The sequence below is a fragment of the Tachysurus fulvidraco genome, chromosome 7 (genome assembly GCF_022655615.1).
Source record: "Tachysurus fulvidraco isolate hzauxx_2018 chromosome 7, HZAU_PFXX_2.0, whole genome shotgun sequence".
Lineage (NCBI taxonomy): Eukaryota > Metazoa > Chordata > Actinopteri > Siluriformes > Bagridae > Tachysurus > Tachysurus fulvidraco.
This window is the reverse complement of record NC_062524.1, coordinates 22,601,601-22,625,308: the sequence shown is the minus strand read 5'-3', so window position 1 is coordinate 22,625,308 and position 23,708 is coordinate 22,601,601. Positions and strand designations below refer to the sequence as shown.

Genomic DNA, 23,708 nt, shown 5'->3' with positions numbered 1-23,708 from the left:
TGATTCAAATTTTATTATCTACACTTTGGAAATGGAGTTATGTTATTGACTAGTGCAAGATGTTATGTAATTGTGAGGCTAAAGCTTGAGGTAATATAATGGTAAACTGTACGTTTTATTTTCTTTTGAACATTTTGTATACAAAAGAATACATGTGGTTTATCACAGATTTTGTCATTTTATCATGTCTAAGTTAGATATTGTAGAAATACTATAGTAGATAAAGTGCTTTAAATAGCTGCAATATATGTTATTACGTCATATTACAATGCCAATTGCGCGATTGTACTGGGCCTGACTCTGTCTAGCTCATTTAAGGTAACTCCCCTGTGTGGTTTTCCACCACAACTGAATAGACTTGCCAAGCCTACTTGTATTCTAAAAATTCTTACTGGAATAAAGGCGTTGTTTAACTGGTTTGACATGCTTGGGTGAGGGAAAATGGTACAGCAAACTATTTCTAAAGTGTTCTTTTACATCGGGGTGACAAAGAAACTCCAGTAAGTGTGAAAGTCAGGCAATCTGAAGCAGAGACAGCACGCAGAATTGGTATGTTTACAAGTCACCTTGTGCCATTTTTTGTCTTTGATAAGATCTTTAATGGATTCTGTAGAACAGCTGATGCTAACACATTCTTTGAGCTTTGGAGAGCCGATTTCTCCAGACAGGGACAAAGCTGTCTTAGTGAAATAAGACACAGCGGAGAGATTATCTACAGACAGACCATGAGAGGTTTGAAATTTGCTCATTTAGAAGTCAGTTTCATTAAATTGATTTGTTTTTGTGTCTATCTTGGGTGTATTCTGTTTTATTCTTATTTCTGACACAACGTATGTACATAACAATGAAACACCATGAAAGTTTGGACATTTAACTGATGCCTATTAGGGAAAAAATAATCCTAAACACATTTAATCAAAAACAAAAGCAAGGCATAGACAACAACTGAATATAAAGTGAAAGCATGCAGTCAACTAGGTTAGTGTTGTCCTTCAGTAGAGTATGCAAAAATGACTGTATAAAAATAGCATTAAGCAAAGTATGGACTGTAATTTATCTGTGTTTGTTAAGACTATCAGAGTTTCTAGATTTGAATTTATAGTTTGAATTGCTTTAGGTATTCTCTGGGGTGCCAATAATTTTGAAACCATTACTTGGAAATATGCAGTGCTTTACATGTTTAACAGAACAATGCAGAGTTCCCATATGTTTAAGATCCAAGCATTTCATGTGCTTTAAATTTTACAAAATGTTCATGAAGGGTGCCAATACTGCTTGAATTATATATTTATAATATAATATATACATATATTATAATATTATATTTCGGTGCTCATTTGGGGCAAGCGGACTCCACCTGGACTCCTTGTTCAAGACTGATTGTATACAATAACTACGACTAAGGTGATTAATGTCCCCTGAAATGTGTGTATGTGAGTCATTGACAAGCCTCTAAAAGAGGAAGCGTGGAGGTATATAGGAGGAGCATGAGAAAGGAGGGATATGATGAACTGAGAGAAAGAAGGAACAGAATATAGAGTGGGAGGAAGAGGAAAAACAGAGACGCGTGTGTGATAGAGAACACACAGATAGGGTAATGAGAAGAGCTTTGCAGAGGGACAGAGTAGAGATAAAGAAAAATAAATACAAAGTGTGCAGCAGCAAAGGGCAGTCAAAGGTAAGACACACTGCAGTTCTTTTTCTCTTGAATCAACTTATTCTAAATATTTATATCTAAAATGTATTCAATATCTGTCTTAAATGTTCACAAGGGCAGAAAATGTTTTGTCAATCTTGTTTCCAAGGATACCTAAATATGGCTTTCATCACATTCGTAAATATTAAACGTTTGTTTTTCGTTTAATTTTGAACCAAAAAATTTTTTTCTTGAATCATTAAAATGGCAATGGCTCTTACGAATCTTAATCACTTAAGCGCTTTATAGTCAATGTTCATGTGTGAAATGATGCTTCTGATTTATTGGAAAATTATTTGTTCTCCAAACACACACAGGTTGATTTCAACCATATTGTTGTTATATGTTTCTGTGTTTCTGCTGGGGTTTTGTTTTACTAGGCCATTGTGCTGCTGTTTGAAGTGAAAGCTACGGTTCAGAATTACAGTAATTGTTATCTCTGATAAATATGAAATCCTGGAAATACCCATTGTAACTTTGAAGCAGTGATTAGTAGTTTCCATTGGTCATCTAACCTGTTCATGGAAAAGATAAAATAGAGGAAGCTTGAAGCCGCATCAATGTGAATTTCGCCGGATTTGACCAGTCATCTTACTTTAGACTACCACTTTCAAACAGTGAAAATTTATGAATTCTCATTTAATTAATGTGATTAATTTTTACAGAAATAAATATCTATTTAACACATCATTGCATCTAAATTCCATTTAAATATTAAAAAGGTATGCTGAAAGACTATAAGGCTGTTGGGTTAAATGTTGGGTCTCTTTTAGCCTGCTAATCTGCTATTGACTTAATATCATTATGGTTAGGTGAGGACAGATCCAATACTGAGACACTTTGACCTTTTGGCACTCTACGTCTTCTAAGCAACACAGGGCCCAGTAAGCAATCAATATATGTGTTTCATTCTGTTATGCTGGATGTTTCTTATGATGATATTCTGATTTTCTAAACTGGACTATCATCACAAAGATTCTTGCTGAATAGCTCCAAAAAAAATGTTTGGTACGATATTTTCATGAGTATTATTGTACTTATGAATTACTGACGCTGTTGTTGAAGTCACTTTGATGGCACAGGTTTGCTAGTTAAACAAAACAGTTTATTGAGATCATCATGACCTAAGAGCAAAAGCTCAACCCCTTTGTTCTGGTTCTTAACCCATATTCAAAAGTCTGATTAAATATTTAACAATAGAAAGTGGTAGAAATCGCTGAAGGGACTTTTATAGAGCGATGTGTACACAAATACACTAAGTTATAGTAAGTTAAAAAATGATGAGTGTGGCAAGAAGTGTTTTTGTTTAAACTTTCAATTTAGTAATCAATAAAAAATTATTATTGAACCCAGTATCTCATAAAGCAAAATAAATATTATTTTTAAAGTAAAATACTGTATATATCAGTATAATGGAATTTCGTTAAATATATATATATATATTAGCCAGCTGATTCCTGACATGTCTTTTCAGTCACTGGTGAGTCAATTTGGAGTAAATCAATAGCACGAATGAGAGAAAGTGCAAAAGATAAATAAATCTAACAGGCAGCTGGTCTTTGTAATGAAAATAACCTTGTTTACATCTGTTCAGTATACAAAGGAACATGTGTGTCTTTTTGCATATGTATAAAAATTACTTCCAGAATATATGCAAAGTCGCTACACGGTTATTGCTTAGTAACCAAGCCAATGCCTCTTTATTATTTTTTTCTTTTTCTACTTCCTTCATATTAATGTGCTTACCTACTTTACATGATTTCATTTATCACTTAACATGATTTCATTTATCACATTTATCACTACAGTATTTTACAACAGAATCACAGAAGTACTTTATAGGTCATTGGTGCTCAACTCTGGTGCTGGAGAGCTGGTACCCAGGAGAATTAGCTGTTTCTTCAAATTTTAGTCTCAATTACTGTTAAAGGCTGATGGTTAAAATGGCACAATCACCCCTAGTTAATGAACTTGGGAAATCAAGACACAGAGCAGCCATTTTTTAAAAGGAAAGCACTTTGATGGGATGCCAGTCCATCGCAGGGAATTATGTACATATATTTACACACTCTGCAACTAATGGTGGCTATTTGTCTTTGCCAGTCCTCATGTCTACGTTTTGGGAGGTGGAATGATTTTAGATTTAGTTTAGGTTTCAGCAAGGGATCCTGGAGCTACAGTATGAGGTTGAAACACAACTCACTGTGCCACAATTATGCCCCAAAATAATTAATATGCTAAACACTCCCCAGCGAGTTCCAGTGTCTGCATGACTGTTTTAGAATGTATAATTAGCTCTGAGATAATGGTTTTAACATTTTTATTGTTCTAGGAAAAAGCCTGAAGTGTTCCTGTCCAAGACTGGATTTGCCATAAAAAAACCAACATGTGGTCAGCAGTTTTTCATTTATTTGGAAGTTGATGGAGAAATCTGGTGCACCTTGATCATGGCCTAAAGCAGGTGATGATGATATCTACAGCTGATAAAAATAGAATAAGAAAATAAAAAGTACTCTAAAAAACAAGCTTCGATCTCCAAAGGTTCACTATGCAGAATGACTCACATGATTGTGTTGAAATGAACACAACAAACCCTAAGGACTTGTCACACCAAACAGGCTATATAAACAAAAATGGAAAACAGTGTAAGAATGAAGAACTACAAGACAATTATTTTTTCAAGAATGGGAATAAGCACAACAGTGAGCTAGGAACTGCTAAGACAGAGAAGCCCCTAGAACCTCTTCAAGTGTGCACATCCTTTAGGACATCCAATACAACCTCAAATGGCATCACAAACCCATCATTTCCTGAAGCCGATGTCAGCTGTGTAAGGAACTGCTTCCAATGCTGCAGAACTAATCATGATTGTTCAGAAGCAGAGCCAGAAATTATACAAGTCCCTGAACGTCAAAGCGTCAGAATTGAACGCAATGCTGCCTCTGGTGCATGTCGCTGTTACCAGGCAGTGCGGCTCGGATTTCTGCAGTGCCTGGAGGACACCCCGATTGTGGTACCAGGCCTGGTGCTGACCATCATGTTTTGTGTGACAATCATCGTTGTCATCACTGCCACTGAAAGAGTAAGCCAATTACTGAAGCCATTTGTTTATTTATAATATTTATTTCTTGTATTTCTATTATATATCTCTATAGTATTTATAGTTTCTTTACTAAACTATAGACCTAACAATCAATTTTGAACAAAAGATTTTGCAGTAACACTTTTGCACATGTCTTCACATAATATTCATGGGGCTACATGACCTATACATAAGACTTTACTAACAACTGACATAAACATTAAAAGTCTTTTTTCTACAAAAAAAAAAGACTATGCTACGATACTTTCCAATACTAAGAAAAATTGGTCATGCTCTGGAGGCATCACATTGCTGTGTCCCCTGATAATCGGATCTAGCCACTCTAGTGTCTAGAGTCTCATGTATCTGGAAGAATGCAGATAGCACAATTCTCTAAGTGTTTATCTGCCCTTTTTACAGCAGTGACAAAAGATGCAACTCTCTGGCTTTAAATGTCAAGGAGGAAGAATCTGTTAGTTTCCAGTCTTCCTTGTATGTGATAGTATAGCTGTTATGTGATAGTATAGCTGTCATGCTTTTAGAAGAAAGGTAAAAATAAATGTTTGGAGCATTATGTGGAGGATATTCTGGAAATGCTCACCTGACCAGATATACAATGAGCTACTGTACAAAGTCAGTTCTTATGGCCTAATGCAGATAGATAGATAGATAGATAGATAGATAGATAGATAGATAGATAGATAGATAGATAGATAGATAGATAGATAGATAGATAGATAGATAGATAGATAGATAGCAAGGTGATAACAGGCAGTGAAGTATCAGTGAAACATCGAGGTCCTAGTCATGTAGTGTAGAGTTCAGTTTATGGTTGTGGTGAAAAAAAACGGCACTGAACCTGCTGGTTCTAGTATGGAGGATGTTGAACAGATTGTGACTAGGTTGTAAGGAGTCCTTAGTTATTTTGTGGGCTCTACACAGAAATCTACTGAGGTTAAGAGACTCTGTGAAAGGAAGTTGGGTGCAAATGATGCATTGGGCAGCTTTCACCACCTTTTGCAGTGATTACCTTTCACACACTGTGGAGTCGCCGTAACACACTGTGTTTAAGTTCGTAAGAATGCTTTCAATGATGCAGCTGTAAAAATTGTTCAAGATCTCAGGAGATAGAGATAAAATATAAATATAAAATAAATAAAGATACAATTGTTTAAGTTTTCTCAGGATGTAAAGACACTGTTGTACCTTCCTAACCAGAAATGTAGATAGGGGATGTAGTAGTGTCTGCTGCTATTATTTGCTGTTTTCCAGAAGTTTACAACAAGCTCTTTAATCTTCATTGCATTGAGGGTGAGGTTATAAGTGGAACACATGCTGGTAGGCTATGGATCTCCTCCCTGTAGGCTGATTCATCCATGGTATCATGTGCATACTTGATGAAGATGTTAGAGTTATTTAATGGAACATATTAATGAGTGAACCAGGAGTAGAGCAATATGCTCAGCATGTAGCCTTGTGGGACAACATTGTTCAAGATGAGAATTAAGGACATGTGATTACCCAACCAACACACCATAATCCATCTGAACATGGATGTGCAGATACCTAGTTCGCTGTGCTCAGTGACCAGTTTAATGGAGACAACTGTGTTAAATGAAGAGCTGAAGTCAATGAACATCATCCTAAAGTATGTGTTGTTATTATCTGGTTGGGTGAGAGATGTAGATGAAGAGCAGTGTAAATGGCGTCCTCCATCGACCTGATCAGGCTCACTATAAAATGACTTGTCATATATATATATATATATATATATATATATATATATATATATATATATATATATATATATATATATCAAAAAATGACACTTGGGGCAGGCTGTGGTAAACTGCTGGACTGTAAATACACTTGATTTTTGACCACTCACACAAAATTGACAGGTGTCATCATGACTAAAACATGTCTTTTGTCATGAAGGGTAGGGGTCAAGTAGCCCTATAAACACCACCCTTAATTAAAATGTTACAGACTGTACTAAGTTTGTTTCTCATTTTCTTTTTTTCCTAACCTTCATTCTTATATAGCATTTCACTCAAGTAGGAGCATTAGCAGTGGTGTGTGTTGTGCTCTGCCTTTGTGTCCCGCTGTTGGTGTGTTTGCCGTGCCTGCCCAGCTTGCGCAGGTGTGAACAGATGCTTGCGCTCTCCATCTGGTTCACACTATTCATCACTGCCATTGTCTTCATCTTCACCGACAAAGTCGTCACACCATGGGAACAAGTCAGTCTCACTTCAGCTGTGTCTTTAAATATCTCACACATTAGACAACTAATTGAAAGGATAATTCAAAGATTTAGAGATATATTTAAAACATAGTCAAATATAAAGCTGCCAAGTTCTAAAAATACATTTCCAAGCAACATCCTTAAACCAGGTTTATTTAACAAGATCCAGAGTGTAATGGATACACAGCAATACCCCACTATTTATAGCAACTCCTACAGTTTGCTTGTAGTTCTATTGTACTTACATTCAAAGGTTCCAGTTACGGATACGGCATTAGTTTTTTCGTAAATGCTCATACGATTTTATTCGTCATGTCCTATTGCTTTTGAAAATTTACATTTCTATTAATTGCTCAACAGGTCATGTTGAAGTTTTCTCAACAATTGGGTTAAACACTGTGAGAGTATTTGGTTGCATATGTTTTCAGAATTCAATAGTAAAGAAATCATTTAAATCATTTCTAGGGCCATAACATTCAGAAACCTAACACAAACTGAAATCCTAAATTTGTTAGCTGAGTTATCCAGGAAAATAGGGAACTAACAAAAATCAAAACAACAAACCCCCTGGGTATAATGACAAGCTGTAAACGTTTATTTGTGTCATTCAACATCCTCTGTTTACATGATTTAGTTTAGACATTATTTTTTAACAAATTGCCGGTGATGGTTAAATATGGTTAAAAACCTGGGCCCATATTCATAAAGATTCTAAGAATGAACTTAGAGAGCTCCTAATTTAGTAAACGATTTCTAACTAGGAATCTCAGCTTAAGAGTGATTCAGGACCAAACTCAGAGAACCGATCATCAGGACCGATCTCAGAAATGTATAATTTATATGTATTTAGTATTTGTGTCTGAGATGTTATCACTAATATGATGATAACTGTAATCCCTACACAATCTAATCTGTATCATCTTTTCAAATCACTATCATTATTAAATATTGTACACAATACATTTCTTCTCCTTTTTCACCTTTCGGCCATTTTCTCCTCTCTTAAAACTCTTAAGCCTCTTAAGTCCTCCTCTCTACTGCTAAGATTTTTTGACCTTATGAACCCTTTTATGGGTTAAGATGCTTTATGAATAACTTTTATCTTTATTAAGATTTCCTTTTTAATTTTCTTTAGACTTTTCTTAGAATTTTGTCACTAGGAGAAAATTTTCACTAAGAATTTTAATGAATACGGGCTCAAGTTTACATGATCTGTCACTTTTAGGATCGGTAATATATTTTATTACAATTAGTCATATTTTAATATAATATGAGTTTTACACAATCAAAGCTGTATAAAATACAATTTTCTAATGAATTGTACAATATTTGTGTCTCACTCTTCTTGTCTCTCTTAGGTGGCATTTTTTCTATTTCTCTCTCTATCAGTATACACAATCTTGCCACTTTCTGTCTGGTGGGCTATCATCTTTGGTTTCGGAGCCAGCCTGTGTCACATCATCATCATCAGTGTCATCGTGTCTGTCAGCCGCCCTAGGTCACGTGGCGTGGCAGTGCAGGTAAGATTCACCCAGATATACAGGAAAGAGTTTAGTCAGAATGGAAAACCGAATGCAAAATTATTCAAATGCGAAACAGCTATAGAGTTGGCCAGCTAACCGCAAAACTAAAACAAGGACAGAGAGTTCTAACAAAATTCTAGTAGCCATAGTGTGCAAAAGCCAGATATTTACATTTGGTGCTGTTAGTTAACATCAATATTTGCATCATCATCCAGTCTCATTTTCCATTGTATCTGACCTATTTAAAATGATCACGAAAGCATATTAAAAAAATTCATCCATTTTATGTTTGTCCTGTGGTACTGTCAAGGATTTAGGCAATTCTTCTTTAAATAAATAAACATCTACAGTATATCTATGTATTGTTGTGCTTGTCCTCTATAAATATGATATTAAAGTGAAAAAAATCAGCAATTACCTGACCGTTCTCAATGTTTCTCTCTTAGGTGGTAGCAAATGCAGTGCTGTTTTTGTGTATAAATTGTGTGGGGGTTTTTCACCTCTGGCTTACTGAGAACGCACGAAGAAAGTCCACCATGAGCCGAGAAACCTTTAGCTACAATCGCTCCAAACGAGCTACTCAGAAGCGTGATCAGGTACACGTAGGCACACACACATACACACTAACCCATTTGCAAGTATAATAGATGTTATAAATAGTGTGCAAAGTACAAAATATATTTGATCTGGTTAGTGATCATACAATTAGGTATGCAATAACAGATTATATGTAAAATTATAATTATGCAATACATAAAAACAACTAAACAGTTATTTACTTTTCTTATTTTTATATATTTTATTTTTAAAAAATTTTAGCTTTTTATTTAACTTTTCTTACACTGCCCCAACCCTTACCACAGGAACACCTCCTCCTGTCTGTGCTGCCACGATACATTGCCATGGAACTCAAAGTAGAGGTTGTCAAAGGCCTGACTAGAACATTCACAGGAGCCGAGAATAAGGCAAACTTCCACAATTTGTATGTTAAGCAGCACAAAGATGTCAGGTGACAGCTACAAATTACACATAAACAAACCGCCACATGAAGTTACACACTGTATGTCCAGCATACATATACCTATACGTAAACACATTAAAATAGCTGAAATGAACTGAAATGTCTTTCTTTTCTGCAGCATTCTGTATGCAGACATTGTTGGTTTCACCAGCCTTGCCAGCGCCTGCACTCCAGAGGAGCTTGTTGTCATCCTTAACAAACTCTTCGGCAAGTTTGATGACTTAGCCAAGGTGACTTCTGACTTCTGTTCATATATTCTGATCTTAGTCTGGGCAAATTTATGTCACAAAATAATGCATTCCACAAAATTTGTTTTATTCAGGTGTTTTTTTCTATTCGCTCACTTTGCAGAAAAATGAGTGTCTGCGTATCAAGATTCTAGGTGACTGCTACTACTGCGTTTCAGGCCTCCCAGATCCAATCCCTCACCACGCACGCAACTGTGTAAAAATGGGATTGGATATGTGCACTTCTATAAAGTGAGTCATGACGGTCTCAGATACAGTGCCATTGGAATCCATTGCCAAAACAAATTCAATGTCGATTCTGTCCGATAAATTTAATCAAAATTTTCGACAAGGGTTTGTCTTGAGAGCCAGATGAAAAAATAAAAATTAAGGTGTTGCTAATCGGAAATTGCGAGTTTGACTCCCAGGTCTGTCAAGCTGCTACCGCGGGGCCCCTGAGCAAGGCCCTTAACCCTCAGTTGCATAATATGAGATTAAATATAAGTCGCTCTGGATAACATTGTCTGTCATTATGCCACAAACATGTGGAATACTTTGAAAACAATACAATGCACAGAAAGGGATGGTGGGTCTGGATTTTAAATAAAGGAAAGTTTCATATAATTTAGTTGCCTGTCACTATGCAAACCAGTCAGGATGGTTTAATTTATCACAGTATTAGGAAATCCTTGGTCTTTGGTTAGGAACCTACACTCCTCCCTCCCCATCCCACTATGTATGTATCATGAATCATGAATCATGAATCATGATTCAATTCATGGATCTTAGCCCGCTCCATTCTGAAAAAAACTAAACCTAAAAATCCACACATAGATTGCTACATTAAACATCAAATAGGCGTGGTTGAATAATCTGTGTGATACACAGAAGGCAGTCTAACTGGCTTTTTTCTTGCTTTTTCTTGCTCCTCATAAACTCAACCATTATATTATTACCAATGAACCTGTTTGACAACAGCCTATTTGGCTCACAGGTCAACAGTGAAAAAAATGTTTAAGTTTCTTTTATTTTAGTTCAACAATCATTTTGAATTTGATCCATTTGGGAATTGTGTTCAACATCTTCTCTACTTTATGTTTACCCATGACTGAGTGAAGGTTTAGAGTTATCCGTACTTTTCATTTGCTTACCTAGCTCATTATAATCAAATTGATCGATCATTGGTTACAAATTTGGACCCACCATGTCTAATTACATGTATATTTAATTCAGATTCTGTGACTTTATATTCAGGTGAATAGGCAGATGAAAATCTATCCATGTTTCGTATTTAAGCTCCCTTTGTTTTTTTAACATGATAATGCACTAATCTCATCCATTGTCCCAGAAATAACCTTTGATCATGATTTTCACAGTAAGCTGAGAGAGGCGACAAGTGTGGACATAAGCATGAGGGTTGGCGTGCACTCAGGAAACGTGCTTTGTGGGGTAATTGGCTCACGCAAGTGGCAGTATGACGTCTGGTCAAATGACGTCACTCTAGCTAACCGCATGGAGTCTGGAGGTGTTCCAGGGTAAGTCAGCTGATGATTGACAAGGTGGAATATTGACAGATACAGCTTGTTTTTTCTTATTATATACTTAGCATTGTTGAGAAAATGATCATTATATATATATATATATATATATATATATATATATATATATATATATATATATATACGTATATATATATATATACGTATATATATATATACGTATATATATATATATACGTGTATATATATATATACGTATATATATATATATATATATATATATATATATATATATATATATATATATATATATATATATATATATATATAAAAGAAGGACTTGCAGGAGTTGCATAATATATTTCCTGACTTCTGTGTACTGTACAGAAAAAACAAAATTATTTGAGATTAAATACAACGTACATTTCTTATGTAGTCCATAATTCAGATATACGTCTTTTTCTTATTAATGAACCAATATATGTGCTCTGACTTCCTCCCAACTTCCTTCCAACAGTTCTTAAAAGTAACTTTCCTTATGAATCATATTTTTTGCCATGGCAGAAGGGTTCACATTACAGAAGAAACCCTTGGAAACTTAGGTGGATCATACCAAGTGGAGGAGGGGAACGGAGCCAGTCGGGATTCTGCTTTGGAGGGCAGGAATACGTTCCTAGTGATTGACCCCAATACACAGAACAGCACTGATCCAAAACCAAAGGTGGATGTGAATTTTCATTGAATATTAGGAAGGTTGATCAAAAACTCAGAGTAATGGCGGAAATTGCAATTGGCTTATTCTTCTTATATTTCTGTACATGCATAGATCAACATTCTGGCGAGTGGTAAACCAAAGCAGAGGGCTTCAGTGAGAATGTCTCAGTATCTACAGGACTGGAAGAGTATCAACCCCTTTTCCGAGCTGAACCGAACAGAAGACATGATCGCTGCTCCAATAAGCCCAACAAGTGACTTCGGTCAGTCACAAGAAGACACAGTAAGTGCCATAATTGTTCTAAAAATTCTACTCAGGAATGTGCTGCTGTTTATCCCAGTTAGACCCAAATATCTATGGGATCATATAGATTAATATTAGAACCTAAAAAACTCATGATGTAATTTTATAGAAAGAAATGTAAAGCCACTTGGAAATAAATCAGATATGTGCTGTGCACAAATATGCAAGATTTAGCCCAGTGTATAGTCTATGTCTATGCATGTTCAGTATAGCCTATGATGATTCAACACTCCTAACTGCAGGGTGGTGAATTTATACTGAAAACCTTCTTGTGTATGTGCTCACAGAAGCCAAGCCCAACCAGCAAAGTCACAAAGTGACCTTATTATGTAATAATTTGCTATAAATACCATTGTCACACAGCTGACTTTTCTTTTTTTTTCATCTTGTACATACCACACCTCATGGATTAACAGGGACTGGACAAAAAGGGAGGTTTCAAGCCTCTATATGCGCTGCCTGGTGACCAATTTCGAACTATACTTTTTTACATTCCATAAGAGAAGAGTTTGAAATTGAGTTAGAATAGTAATCATACAGCTGTACACCAAATATTGCAATCCACATAACATAATGGGAAACATATCAGAGTTGAAAAAAGGATAAACATTGTTGGTGCACACGATCAGGACAGAAAGTCTTTGTTATGTCAGCATACTCTACAAAGGACAAACCACATCTAACAGGAGTAACTGCCAACACAAGAGGAAGCAGTATGAAAGGGATGTACTAACCCAGATTGTATGCAAAAAAAACAACATAAAATCACTCCAGCTGGCAAAAATAAATGTGCAGCTGTACTCTCTCTTGTTTCCACCAAAAGTATTTGTTTGGCGATCCGCAGGGTCAATATTCATGGTTGGGCTGCTGTAGTCAAACATTTGGCCACTCATGTCAACAGCAAACGTCAGTTTCAATGGTGCCAGCAGTGGAAATCTTGTGTAACATGTATTGTTCACTGATGAGTCTACCTTCACCATTTCCCATACCTGGAAGAGTTATGGTGTGAAGGATCCCCAGAAAAGCTTACCACCTGAAATGCTGCATGCCAGGAGTAAAGGATCGTTCTACTTGTGCTAAATTTGTATGTCACTATCAAGGACACCTGGTCATTCTGGAGGACCATGTGCACTCAGAGGTTCTAATATAATACCCTACCCTGATAATGCACCATATACAGAGCAAGACTGGTAACAGAGGTGTCTGATGAACATGAACATGAACATGAACATGAACATGAAGTTGAACATCACCCATGGCCTCGACAGTCACCAGATCTGATTATAATTGAGCCACTTTAGGGTTTTGAAGAAGTGATCTTCAGGAAACATTTTCCTCCACCAGCACCGTATAGTGATCTGGCCACTGTTCTGTACGGGGTTGTGGTAGCCTACTGGTTAATGTTGGCTCACCAGTTGGAAAGTTGGAATCCTACTGCCACTGGGCCACTGAGCAAGGCCCTTAACCATCAATAGCTCAGTTGTATAAAATGAAATAAAAAAATTTAAGTCACTCTGGATAAAGGTGTCTGCTTCGTGCTGTAAATGTTAGTGTAGGAGAAATAGCTCAAAATTACTCTTGCCACTGTGCAGGACTTGTATCTTTAAAACCCAGTACAAATCGATGCTGTATTGGCAGGAAAATAGGCTCTGCACCATTCGAATACATTATTGTGGTTTAAAACTAGTTTTGTCGTCCAACCCCTGTATGCCTGTAACAGCTTGTAACATGTAGTAAGCAACAGGTACCCAGTCCTTCAAAGGTGGACATAGATATCTTCATTGTTTTAGAGTTCATGAGAAACTGGTTGTTTGTTGGGTTCCTTTGTTAGCTTGCTAGCCCAAAACCTTAACTTCTGAGTCACTACTTCCCTGTCTAATGAGTATCGCACTCGCCTCACAGCCTCTTGCTGGTGAACCGAAGGCCTGTGAATATTCAAATTGTGAATATTTAAATATTGTAAATAGGAAGCCATTTCAGACACTAGATGAATTCCACAAAATGGGCCTTTATGTTGAATTGTTAAGTAAACACAGAGAACATTATCCTGTGTACAGTAAATGAAACATGGCACTGAGGATATGTTTAGGCAAATTGAGATCTTTTAGTGGAATTAACATGATAACGTTAACATAGAACTATGGTTTGTCTTTAAAGCACACAACTGACTTTTTATGGCACTTTTGTGATGTACAGGAATCAGTTAACCACCACCTATATACTTACCATCAAGAAAACAGGTATGATGCACAGCTTTGCTTTCTGTTATTACAGTAAATAGTTTTGTTTTGCTTTTTTTAATTGAGGATCTTGTATGGTCTATGTATTATTTCTCTTTCTTTCTCTTTCTCTCTTCAGGCGTTCATTTCTGTCAGAAAATGGGTCAATGCAGTCACTGGACCCACTAGACGTTTCAGGGTGAGAGAAAAAATATTAGATTTTTAGAATGATCTCTTTTCTAATTTATCTTGGTTATGATTGCTTTATTTCTATTATTCCTTTAGAACAAAAACGAAGAAACTCAACTGGTTGACGCTGCTTTTTTCTGATATAAATATGGAGAAGCAGGTGAGACTCTGGCTTTCTGCTGTGTATGTGTTAGTGTAATTTATTAATTATAAAGAACTCTTAGAATGACTGCTGTGTTGTTGTTTTTTGCAGTATCTGCTGAGTGAAGTAAATGATCTGCATCAGTCTGCTGCCTGTCTGGGTCTTATCTTCACTGCCATATTCACTGTACAGATGCTTACTTCTCAAATGTGAGAGAAACTTTAAACTGAATGTAGTGAACTTACTGAAATGATGAACAAGTAAAGAAGTTTTCAGAGATTTTAACATCTATCTATCTATCTATCTATCTATCTATCTATCTATCTATCTATCTATCTATCTATCTATCTATCTATCTATCTATCTATCTATCTGTCTATCTATCTGTCTGTCTGTCTGTCTGTCTATCTGTCTATCTGTCTGTCTGGCTGTCTGGCTGTCTGTCTGTCTGTCTGTCTGTCTAATTAAAGAAATACACCTCTGGCAATATCATATGGAACCACCTTTCCTGTCCAGTTGCTGATACTGCTGGTGATCAGCATCGGATTTCTAAAGGTACACAAATACCTGTAAACAAAGTATAAAATCATGCATCACATCAAACATCTGAATAAATTTAATCTCAGCATCTCTGACTGCGGCATGCTCGTTAGTGCCAGACATGCTGGTATGAGTATTTCTGAAACGGCTGGATTTTCAAGCAGTCTCTAGAGTTTAAACAGAATGATGCATAGTACATTCCATCCATTTCAGAAATGGAAGACTAAGATCCTGTGTGGGATGAAATCCATGTCATTACTGCCATGTGGACTGATCACCAAATCGGTGCTGAGACTTCTCCTGGTCTTCACCTGCCTTCTTATCACGCTACTCATGGCCATCCTGAACATAGTAAGGGTTATATACATGTACACACATTCACATATACACAAATGTTTATTTCTTCTAATCTAGTCTTATACTTATAAGCTATTTTTTCATGTTTCAGGTGTTTATTCCAGGTGATGACTGCCTAAACATCAGCAATAATGCCACTGCACTGGATAATCTAAATCTCTATTCTGTACCGGTAAGAGTTCCATTGTAAAATGTTTATCCTGATGTCATTGCTCATTTTGAGAAACATATTAATAGTATTTTTGATACCATTCACACCAATTTCACACTATATTTACTTTATTAATATTAAGTACTATTCTTATCTTATATAGTCTAAAACATTATCTAGGTAGAAAGTACAATTTAATTAGGTTGCCACTTGATTGACTTTTCATGTGTGTCTCTTGTGTTTCTTGTTTGTGTTTCTGTAGTATTATCTGTATTGCTGTTTAATGGCCATGCTGGGGGTGGTGGTGTTTGTACGAGTGTGTTTTTCCGTTAAACTCTTTCTCCTCACACTTGCACTAGTCGTGTACCTTGCGCTCTTCCTGTACGTTTATGCACCACGTTCTGATTGCTACATGCTGCAGCTCTACAACGATTCCAGCAAGTAAGAACAAACATTAACAGTCATTAAAAACCTATCCAAAATATAGGCAAAATGTACAAAAAAAAATTTCAACACAGCCTTGTTCTCACACACTCATATGCATAAGTAAATATTTATCTGTCATATTACATTATGGCAGAACCAGACAGACAAAAATGGACCAGCTGGATAAATATAAAAATGCAGTTTGTACATTTTAAATGTTTTCCTAGTGCTTATATGATTTCAGAGACATCCTAGATCAGCGGCGTCCAATCTTATCCACAAGGAGCCGGTGTGGGTACAGGTTTTCCTTCCACCTGTTTAATCAGTTGCTCTTGGCTTTTAATAGACTCTGGTTGGAAGGAAAACCTGCACCCACACCGGTCCTTTCCAGTTAAGATTGGACACCGCTGTTCCAGATGAACATGTTGATGATTTGCAATATTACTATGCAATAAATGTGGTTAGTTTTTTTTATATATATATTAAGCTATGCCTCCTGTGAAGCTGCTCAGCTTTATCCCATAAATGGTATGATAAATCAAGAAGGTTCAATAGTGTGCTGACTAGAATAACAGTAAATAAGTAAATAAAACAGTATGTGAGTTTTTGAGAGAGTAATATTGTATACTGTGAGAGTATAATACTGAGTGTGTGAGAGTTTAAAATTGTGTGCAAGAAAGATGATAAGATATAAGTATAAGAAAGCATGATATGACAGTGAATATGATGCGTGTGGGAAAGAGTGTGCTTGTACGTGATAGTATATTGCATGTGTGTGTGTAACGGTATCCTAGTATATCCTTTGTAAGTATAATGATATAACAGAATATTGTATATTATATATTCCATTTCCAAGGAATATAGTATGAATATGAATATGCATTTATACATATTATGCAGCTGAGCGATTTGGAGCTAAGTCCCTTTCTCAGGGGCCCAGGAGCGGCAGTTTGGTGGACTTCTGATTGGTAGTCCAACACCTTAACCACTAAGCTACCACATCCCTACACCCAATCATGCTATCATACTCTTGCCAACGCACTAGCATATTCAACTTAGTAGCTTAGTCTTTAAGGCATTGGACGACGATTCAGAAGGTTCTGAGTTTAAATCCCAGGTCCACCATGCTGCCACTGCTGGGCCCCTAAGCAAGACCCTTAACCCTCAATTGCTCAGATGATAAAATAAGATAAAAATGTAAGTCGCTCTGGATAAGTGAGTCTGCCAAATGCCATACATGTAAATATGTAAGTGAGTATGATGATATTTAGGGAAGAATCAAAGTGTGAGCGAAAGTGTGATTTTGAAAGAGTATGCCAGTAAACTATCCACATATTGTACCCACCACCTAAAAACATAAAATCTTTTAAAGTTTAAAGTAACAAAGTAAAATTAGGCATGTAATAATGTGATATACATAATATAACGTTTTTATTTCCCTGTGTTAGACCTGGAGTACTAAAGGAGACTAAGATCATGTCAGGGATTTGGCTTTGCATCTTCTACTTCGCCTGTCTAATTCTTGCCCGTCAGGTAGGGTTCGTGTTCCAGTGAGTGTGACCCTATTTTGATGTGGTGTAATGACGTACAGAACGTATTTCAGTGCTGCATAACACACGCTTTCTGTGTATGTGTGTTAGGACGAGCTGGCATGTCGCGTTGAGTTCCTTTTAGAGAAATGCTTTGAGAAAGAGAGAGAAGAGATGGAGATGACAGAAAATGTCAACAAGCTTCTCCTCGAAAATCTGCTGCCTTGTCATGTTACTAACTTCTTTATTGGCAAAAATGTTCCCAACCAGGTAATGCAAGTATATTGTTTGTTTAAACATACAGAGATAAAAATGTCATTGCTAATCCAAGTTAAACTTTTACAAATGTGCGTATAGTCTACAGCACTGTACACAGGGGTGCATAACTTGATTTTTTTTTTATTTATTCTTTTTTAGGTCTTTTTTAGAATGACAAGTTATGATATAAATTCCATTCATAGTTATTGCTTAATCAGACGATCATCCTCTAAGCAAGTTATTCCTGTTATCAGTGATACTGTTATAATAAAGTTATACACATTATAAATTTCATACATTAACATACTGTAAACTACAGTAGTGATCCGCCTTGTAGGTGTAGCAGGTCTGAGCTGCTGTTATAGAAAATTAAGCAGCACCTTAAACAACTTCTGACCCATTTGACAATTCAATAATATATACTTTGTAGCTTTCTTAGCGTTCAACAGGGCGAAAAACACATCGCAAAGATCAACAGTCATCAGAATTGGCTTGGGGCAAATTTTTTTAATAGAGTTTATGTTAACAAAATGCATCTAGCAAAATAATAAAGCACAATAATATATCAACCTGTGTGTGTGTGTGTGTGTGTGTGTGTGTGTGTGTGTGTGTGTGTGTGTGTGTGTGTGTGTGTGTGTGTGTGTGTGTGTGTGTGTGTGTGTGTGTGTGTGTGTTTTCCAGGACTTGTACAGTCAGTCTTGTGAATGTGTATGTGTGATGTTCGCCTCGGTGCCTGAGTTTAAGGAATTCTACACAGAGAGCAGTGTAAATGGAGACGGTTTGGAGTGTCTGAGGTTCCTCAATGAAATCATCACAGACTTTGATGAAGTATAAATTTTTAATCCCACTATATGTTTTCACATAGAAGAGGGACGGTTCCCCATTGAATCTGGTTTCCTGACAATGTCTATTGTTATTACTGTACTACTGCGAACAAAACTGAAAAACTGAAATGAAGTAAACTCAAATGAACAAGAAGTCTTGCTTTCATTTTAGCGGACTTGACCTAGCTTGCCCTCTCTTTCTTCCTCTCTCCAGCTTCTAAGCAAGCCCAAATTTAATATCATTGAGAAAATCAAGACTATTGGCACCACGTACATGGCTGCTGCTGGACTGACCAATCCTTCAGCAAGAGAGGAGCGAAAAGTAAGTGAAGAAACTTTGATTGTTGGAAAGATGTGTCTTGTTTTGATTAGCAGCTTGACATGAATTAAATGTCATGACAGTCTAGTTTATTATGTTTGCTCGCTATGGTCGGAATGTAGTCCACAAATGAGCTATTTTTATATCCATCATGGGTGTGGTGTTAACGTGGGTGTATCAAGGATATATTTAGGCAGTAAAGAACTTGTATGTATGCCACTTATTATAGTGAGACTATAAACAAAAAGGAGATTTTAAAGCTGGTATTTATTCAAGAACCTTGGTTAGAAGTATTCTGGGTAACACATATTAATTTACTGGTGTCTATTAGGTTCCTCTTTGTTGTTAAATGTTGCCTGAAAAACAATTCCTCTTTTTGAGCAAAACCGATATGAGATATTGCTGTAGCAGCAGCATGTGTTGAACATCTCATTGTGAAACTTCATTGTATTTGTGCTGTATTATAATAAAAATAGATTAATTTATTAATAAATATGCCTTTTGGGGAATTATATTGCAGAATAAAATCTGTCATTATAAAATCTATAGTAAATTATAAAATAAAATCTGTAGTAAATTATTTAGTGAAAACTAAAAACCTTTTAATAAAATGTAAATTAGTTTTGTTTATCCATATAACAGTGTTAATCAAAGCTATGCTTCCCTCTCCGGCCATGTTACATAATGAGTTACATACAATATGTTATATGAACAAATATTTTATAAGATAGAAAACAAATCTTTCACTAGAAGATTAATAAAATATTATTTATTTACTTTTTTATTAAGGAAATAAATATTATTTATTTATTTATTCATTGTTTCATTCATTCATTCATTCATTCATTTATGCATTTATGCATTTGAAATTGTATAATATTGATTCTCCAACAAAATATTAAAGTGTGTGATTTTTTTTATTATATTATTAATAATAATTATTATTATTAGTAGTAGTAGTAGTAGTAGCAGTATAAAGTCTTTATATAAATTTTATAATAATAATAAAAAAAATAATAATAATAATAATTATTATTATTATAATAAAGAAGTCTATATAAATGGTATAATAATAATATTATTAATAATAATAATAATAATAATAATAATAATAATAATAATAATAATAATAATAATAATAATAATAATAATAATAATAATAAGCTTTTTAACAGTTTTTCTTTATTTTGTAAAAAATAATTTAGCAAACTTTATTTTAAAATAAAGAGCCTGGAGAGTGAAAGTGTTTATATTTGTCTGCCACTTCCTGCAGGACAGTGACGCATGCAAAAATAATGTCAGAAGTATGGTGGACTTCGCTATTGCTTTGATGGGCAGACTCGAAAGCATCAACAAGCACTCTTTCAACAACTTCAAACTCCGGATAGGTACAGTCAAACATCATTGCAGAAATCTGTACTAGCCTTAAACAAACAAAAAGTGTATAATGTCTACTATAAATAGTTCTGGAAATGATCTCTCATATGAACATATAATCATCACTATTAAAGTTATAGAATTTTTAAATCTGATTTCTCCCAAAAGTAAAAGTTAAAGTTTTAATAATTACACTGTTATTATAATCACATTCTAATACATTATAATATAGAGTAGCTAATCTTGTTGCTTTTAATTCAGGAATAAACCATGGCCCTGTTATTGCTGGGGTAATTGGAGCTCATAAACCTCAGTATGATATCTGGGGTAACGCTGTGAATGTAGCCAGCAGAATGGACAGCACTGGCGTACTGAATAAAATACAGGTGGGAAACAAATAACAATGCTAACTGTCATAACAGGTAGAATGTATTTTAAAACTGTCTTACTCTTCGATTAAAATAATCACAGCACCAAGTCACCATTATTAGTTAGCCGGCATATACATTTACATTTACAGCATTCAGCAGACACCCTTATCCAGAGTGACTTACAACTGAGCAATCGAGAGTTAAGGGCCTTGCTCAGGGGAGCTTGGTCCTGGGGTACGAACCAATGACCTTCCGATCAGTAGTCCAAAACCTTAACCACTGAGCTACCACATCCCAGATAGATACAGATACAAGATACAGTATATAGTAGACACAGGTTTGCTGGCAATAATATTATTCAAGAAATAATTCAATAATAGTGGTACATTAATAAGTGACGTGACATACGGCTAAGTATGGTGACCCATACTCAGAATTCATTCACTGCATTTGACCCATCCAAAGTGCACACACACAGCAGTGAACACACACACACACCGTGAACACACACCCGGAGCAGTGGGCAGCCATTTATGCTGCGGCGCCCGGGGAGCAGTTCGGGGGTTCGATGCCTTGCTCAAGGGCACCTCAAGTCGGTGGCCGGCCCGAGACTCGAACCCACAACATTAGGATTACGAGTCAGACTCTCTAACCATTAGGCCACGACTTGCCCCAATAATAATAATAATGTAATAGTGGTACATTAATAATAGTGGTACATGAATAATAGTGGTACATTAAACCATTTCTCTTACTCAATGACATTATTAATACTTCTTTAATTTAGTTTAAATGGTTTAGTATTATTATGTTGTTGTTTTTGTTGTTGTTGTTGTTGTTTGTTCATAAAATACACTGCATAAGTGCTTTTGTCTGCAATAGAATTTTTGATGCTTGGAGACAGAGTATTTCTCTTTATGTGAAACAGGATGCCTGTAAATATATCTGCTTCTTTCAGTATATGATTAGTGAAGTCAAGAATCAAGAAGCTTTTATTGTCATTTTATTGTCATTTCAACCATATATGCTGATGCTGTATACACACACACACACACACACACACACACACACACACACACACACACACACACACACACACACACATACACACACACACACACACATACACACACACACACACACACACACATATATATATATAATATAGGCATTTTATCTGGTATTCTATGCTATTAAATCTCTTTATAAGACTGTAGTACATGACATTCACAGCCAATTTGGAAACAGACATTTACTACGATTTGTCAGAGAACATAAAGCCACAGAAGGTTACTTAGATGTTGTTTGCTGCCTCATTTAGGCGAGTGAAGAAACTGCACTCGTGGCTGAGAGCCTAGGATTCGTGGTGACCATGAGAGGCATCGTGAACGTGAAAGGCAAAGGACAGCTTACCACTTACTTCATCAACAATGAGCCATCATTACTGCACATATAGTCAATAGCAAAAATACAGTACTTACACCAGACTGTACGGATATTTCTGAAAAACCCAGTCTACCTTTCAAGTTATGTGGTTGATACGATCTGTGTCACAACTTCTCATTTTTTAACTGTTGAATATGGCACATGAATTTCAGACAGAAATTTATGTTTAAAAATGTAAAAAAAAAAATAATAATAATAATTATAAAATAAAAATGTTAATTTTTCCTGTACAGGCAATGCTGCACTTAAATGATTACAAGCCCTGTGGCTTAGCACATGTGCCAAATGCACTTCGATAATATTAGAATATGGAATTTTGTTGGATGTTTTCATTAATGCCTTTGTTTACAATATGTATTTATTAAAGACTGCTTCCCACATACATCTCCCAGTTTTCTATTCATAATTAAAGTTAATAAAATACGATGGTTAAGATGGGGCCTATAACTGTCCTATGACTGGTTGATTATACTTTTGAAATATTCTTAATCTTCAGAGGCTTATGATTCATTTTGAGCAAGCAGTCCCATGCAATAGGGATTACGTATATGACATATTGTTTTGAATAGAATAATAAAAATAAAATCAAACAAATAGATATCTGTCATGACATTGTCATGGATAATGCTAATGGATTCTACACTTTCCAACTCTGAGGTTTTTTCTTACAATATCTAAAACTTATTTATATATGTAAATCCAAACCAGACAAATTGCGTTAAAATTAATTGACACAGCCTTTTTAACATCACTTATGTTTTTAAGTTTTGGTTTAGTAACGGAGAAACATTCCATGACACATGCAGAGGAAATGGTAAGGCAGCAGGCAGCAATCAATAAGTGGTGTTCATACAGACAAACAGAACTACACACAGAACTACACAATTTAGAGAATGCCTATATAGAACAACAATCTGATGCTGCCTAAGGCAAATTCTTGGGTTGTTAAAGTCAGGAACTGTAACTCTTCTTTAACACTACATGTACAACTCCTTTATCTACTTCAAGATAAGCTGCAGAAATTAAATTAAAGTCCTCAAAGATCATAGATTTTGGCTCCTGTCGGCTGCTCGTTGTTCTTTCAATTATCAGATTAGGAATGGAGTTCTCCAATATTGGAGACCATATTATTAGTTTCGGATTGGACCAACTGCAAACCAATCAGAAATTTTCAGCTCAGGTAAAGCCTGGTAATAAGACCAAAAAAAAGCCTGAAGGTCAGAGTGAAGCTAGCTGGTGGGAATACAGT

The 23,708-nt window shown here is 35.6% G+C and overlaps 1 protein-coding gene across 2 annotated transcripts; it reads left to right on the top strand.

Moving 5' to 3' along the window:
• Positions 1-387: 387 nt before the first annotated feature.
• On the top strand, positions 388-22,841 carry LOC113635544 (adenylate cyclase type 4-like). Of its 2 annotated transcripts, none has more exons than XM_027135034.2 (26): positions 388-549; positions 4,029-4,778; positions 6,824-7,018; positions 8,382-8,543; positions 8,993-9,142; positions 9,410-9,555; positions 9,686-9,797; positions 9,919-10,046; positions 11,171-11,329; positions 11,858-12,014; positions 12,120-12,290; positions 14,508-14,551; positions 14,670-14,729; positions 14,816-14,879; positions 14,973-15,070; positions 15,332-15,416; positions 15,615-15,752; positions 15,850-15,930; positions 16,172-16,350; positions 17,784-17,868; positions 17,976-18,134; positions 18,804-18,950; positions 19,161-19,268; positions 20,539-20,653; positions 20,904-21,028; positions 22,335-22,841. In XM_027135034.2, the coding sequence occupies exons 2-26, from the start codon at positions 4,245-4,247 to the stop codon at positions 22,467-22,469; spliced, it is 3,537 nt and encodes a 1,178-aa protein (XP_026990835.2). In that variant the 5' UTR covers positions 388-549; positions 4,029-4,244; the 3' UTR covers positions 22,470-22,841. The 2 variants fall into 2 exon arrangements, with proteins under 2 accessions (XP_026990835.2, XP_026990836.2); XM_027135035.2 differs by lacking the exon at positions 388-549 and adding an exon at positions 1,498-1,678.
• The last annotated feature ends 867 nt before the right edge of the window (positions 22,842-23,708 follow it).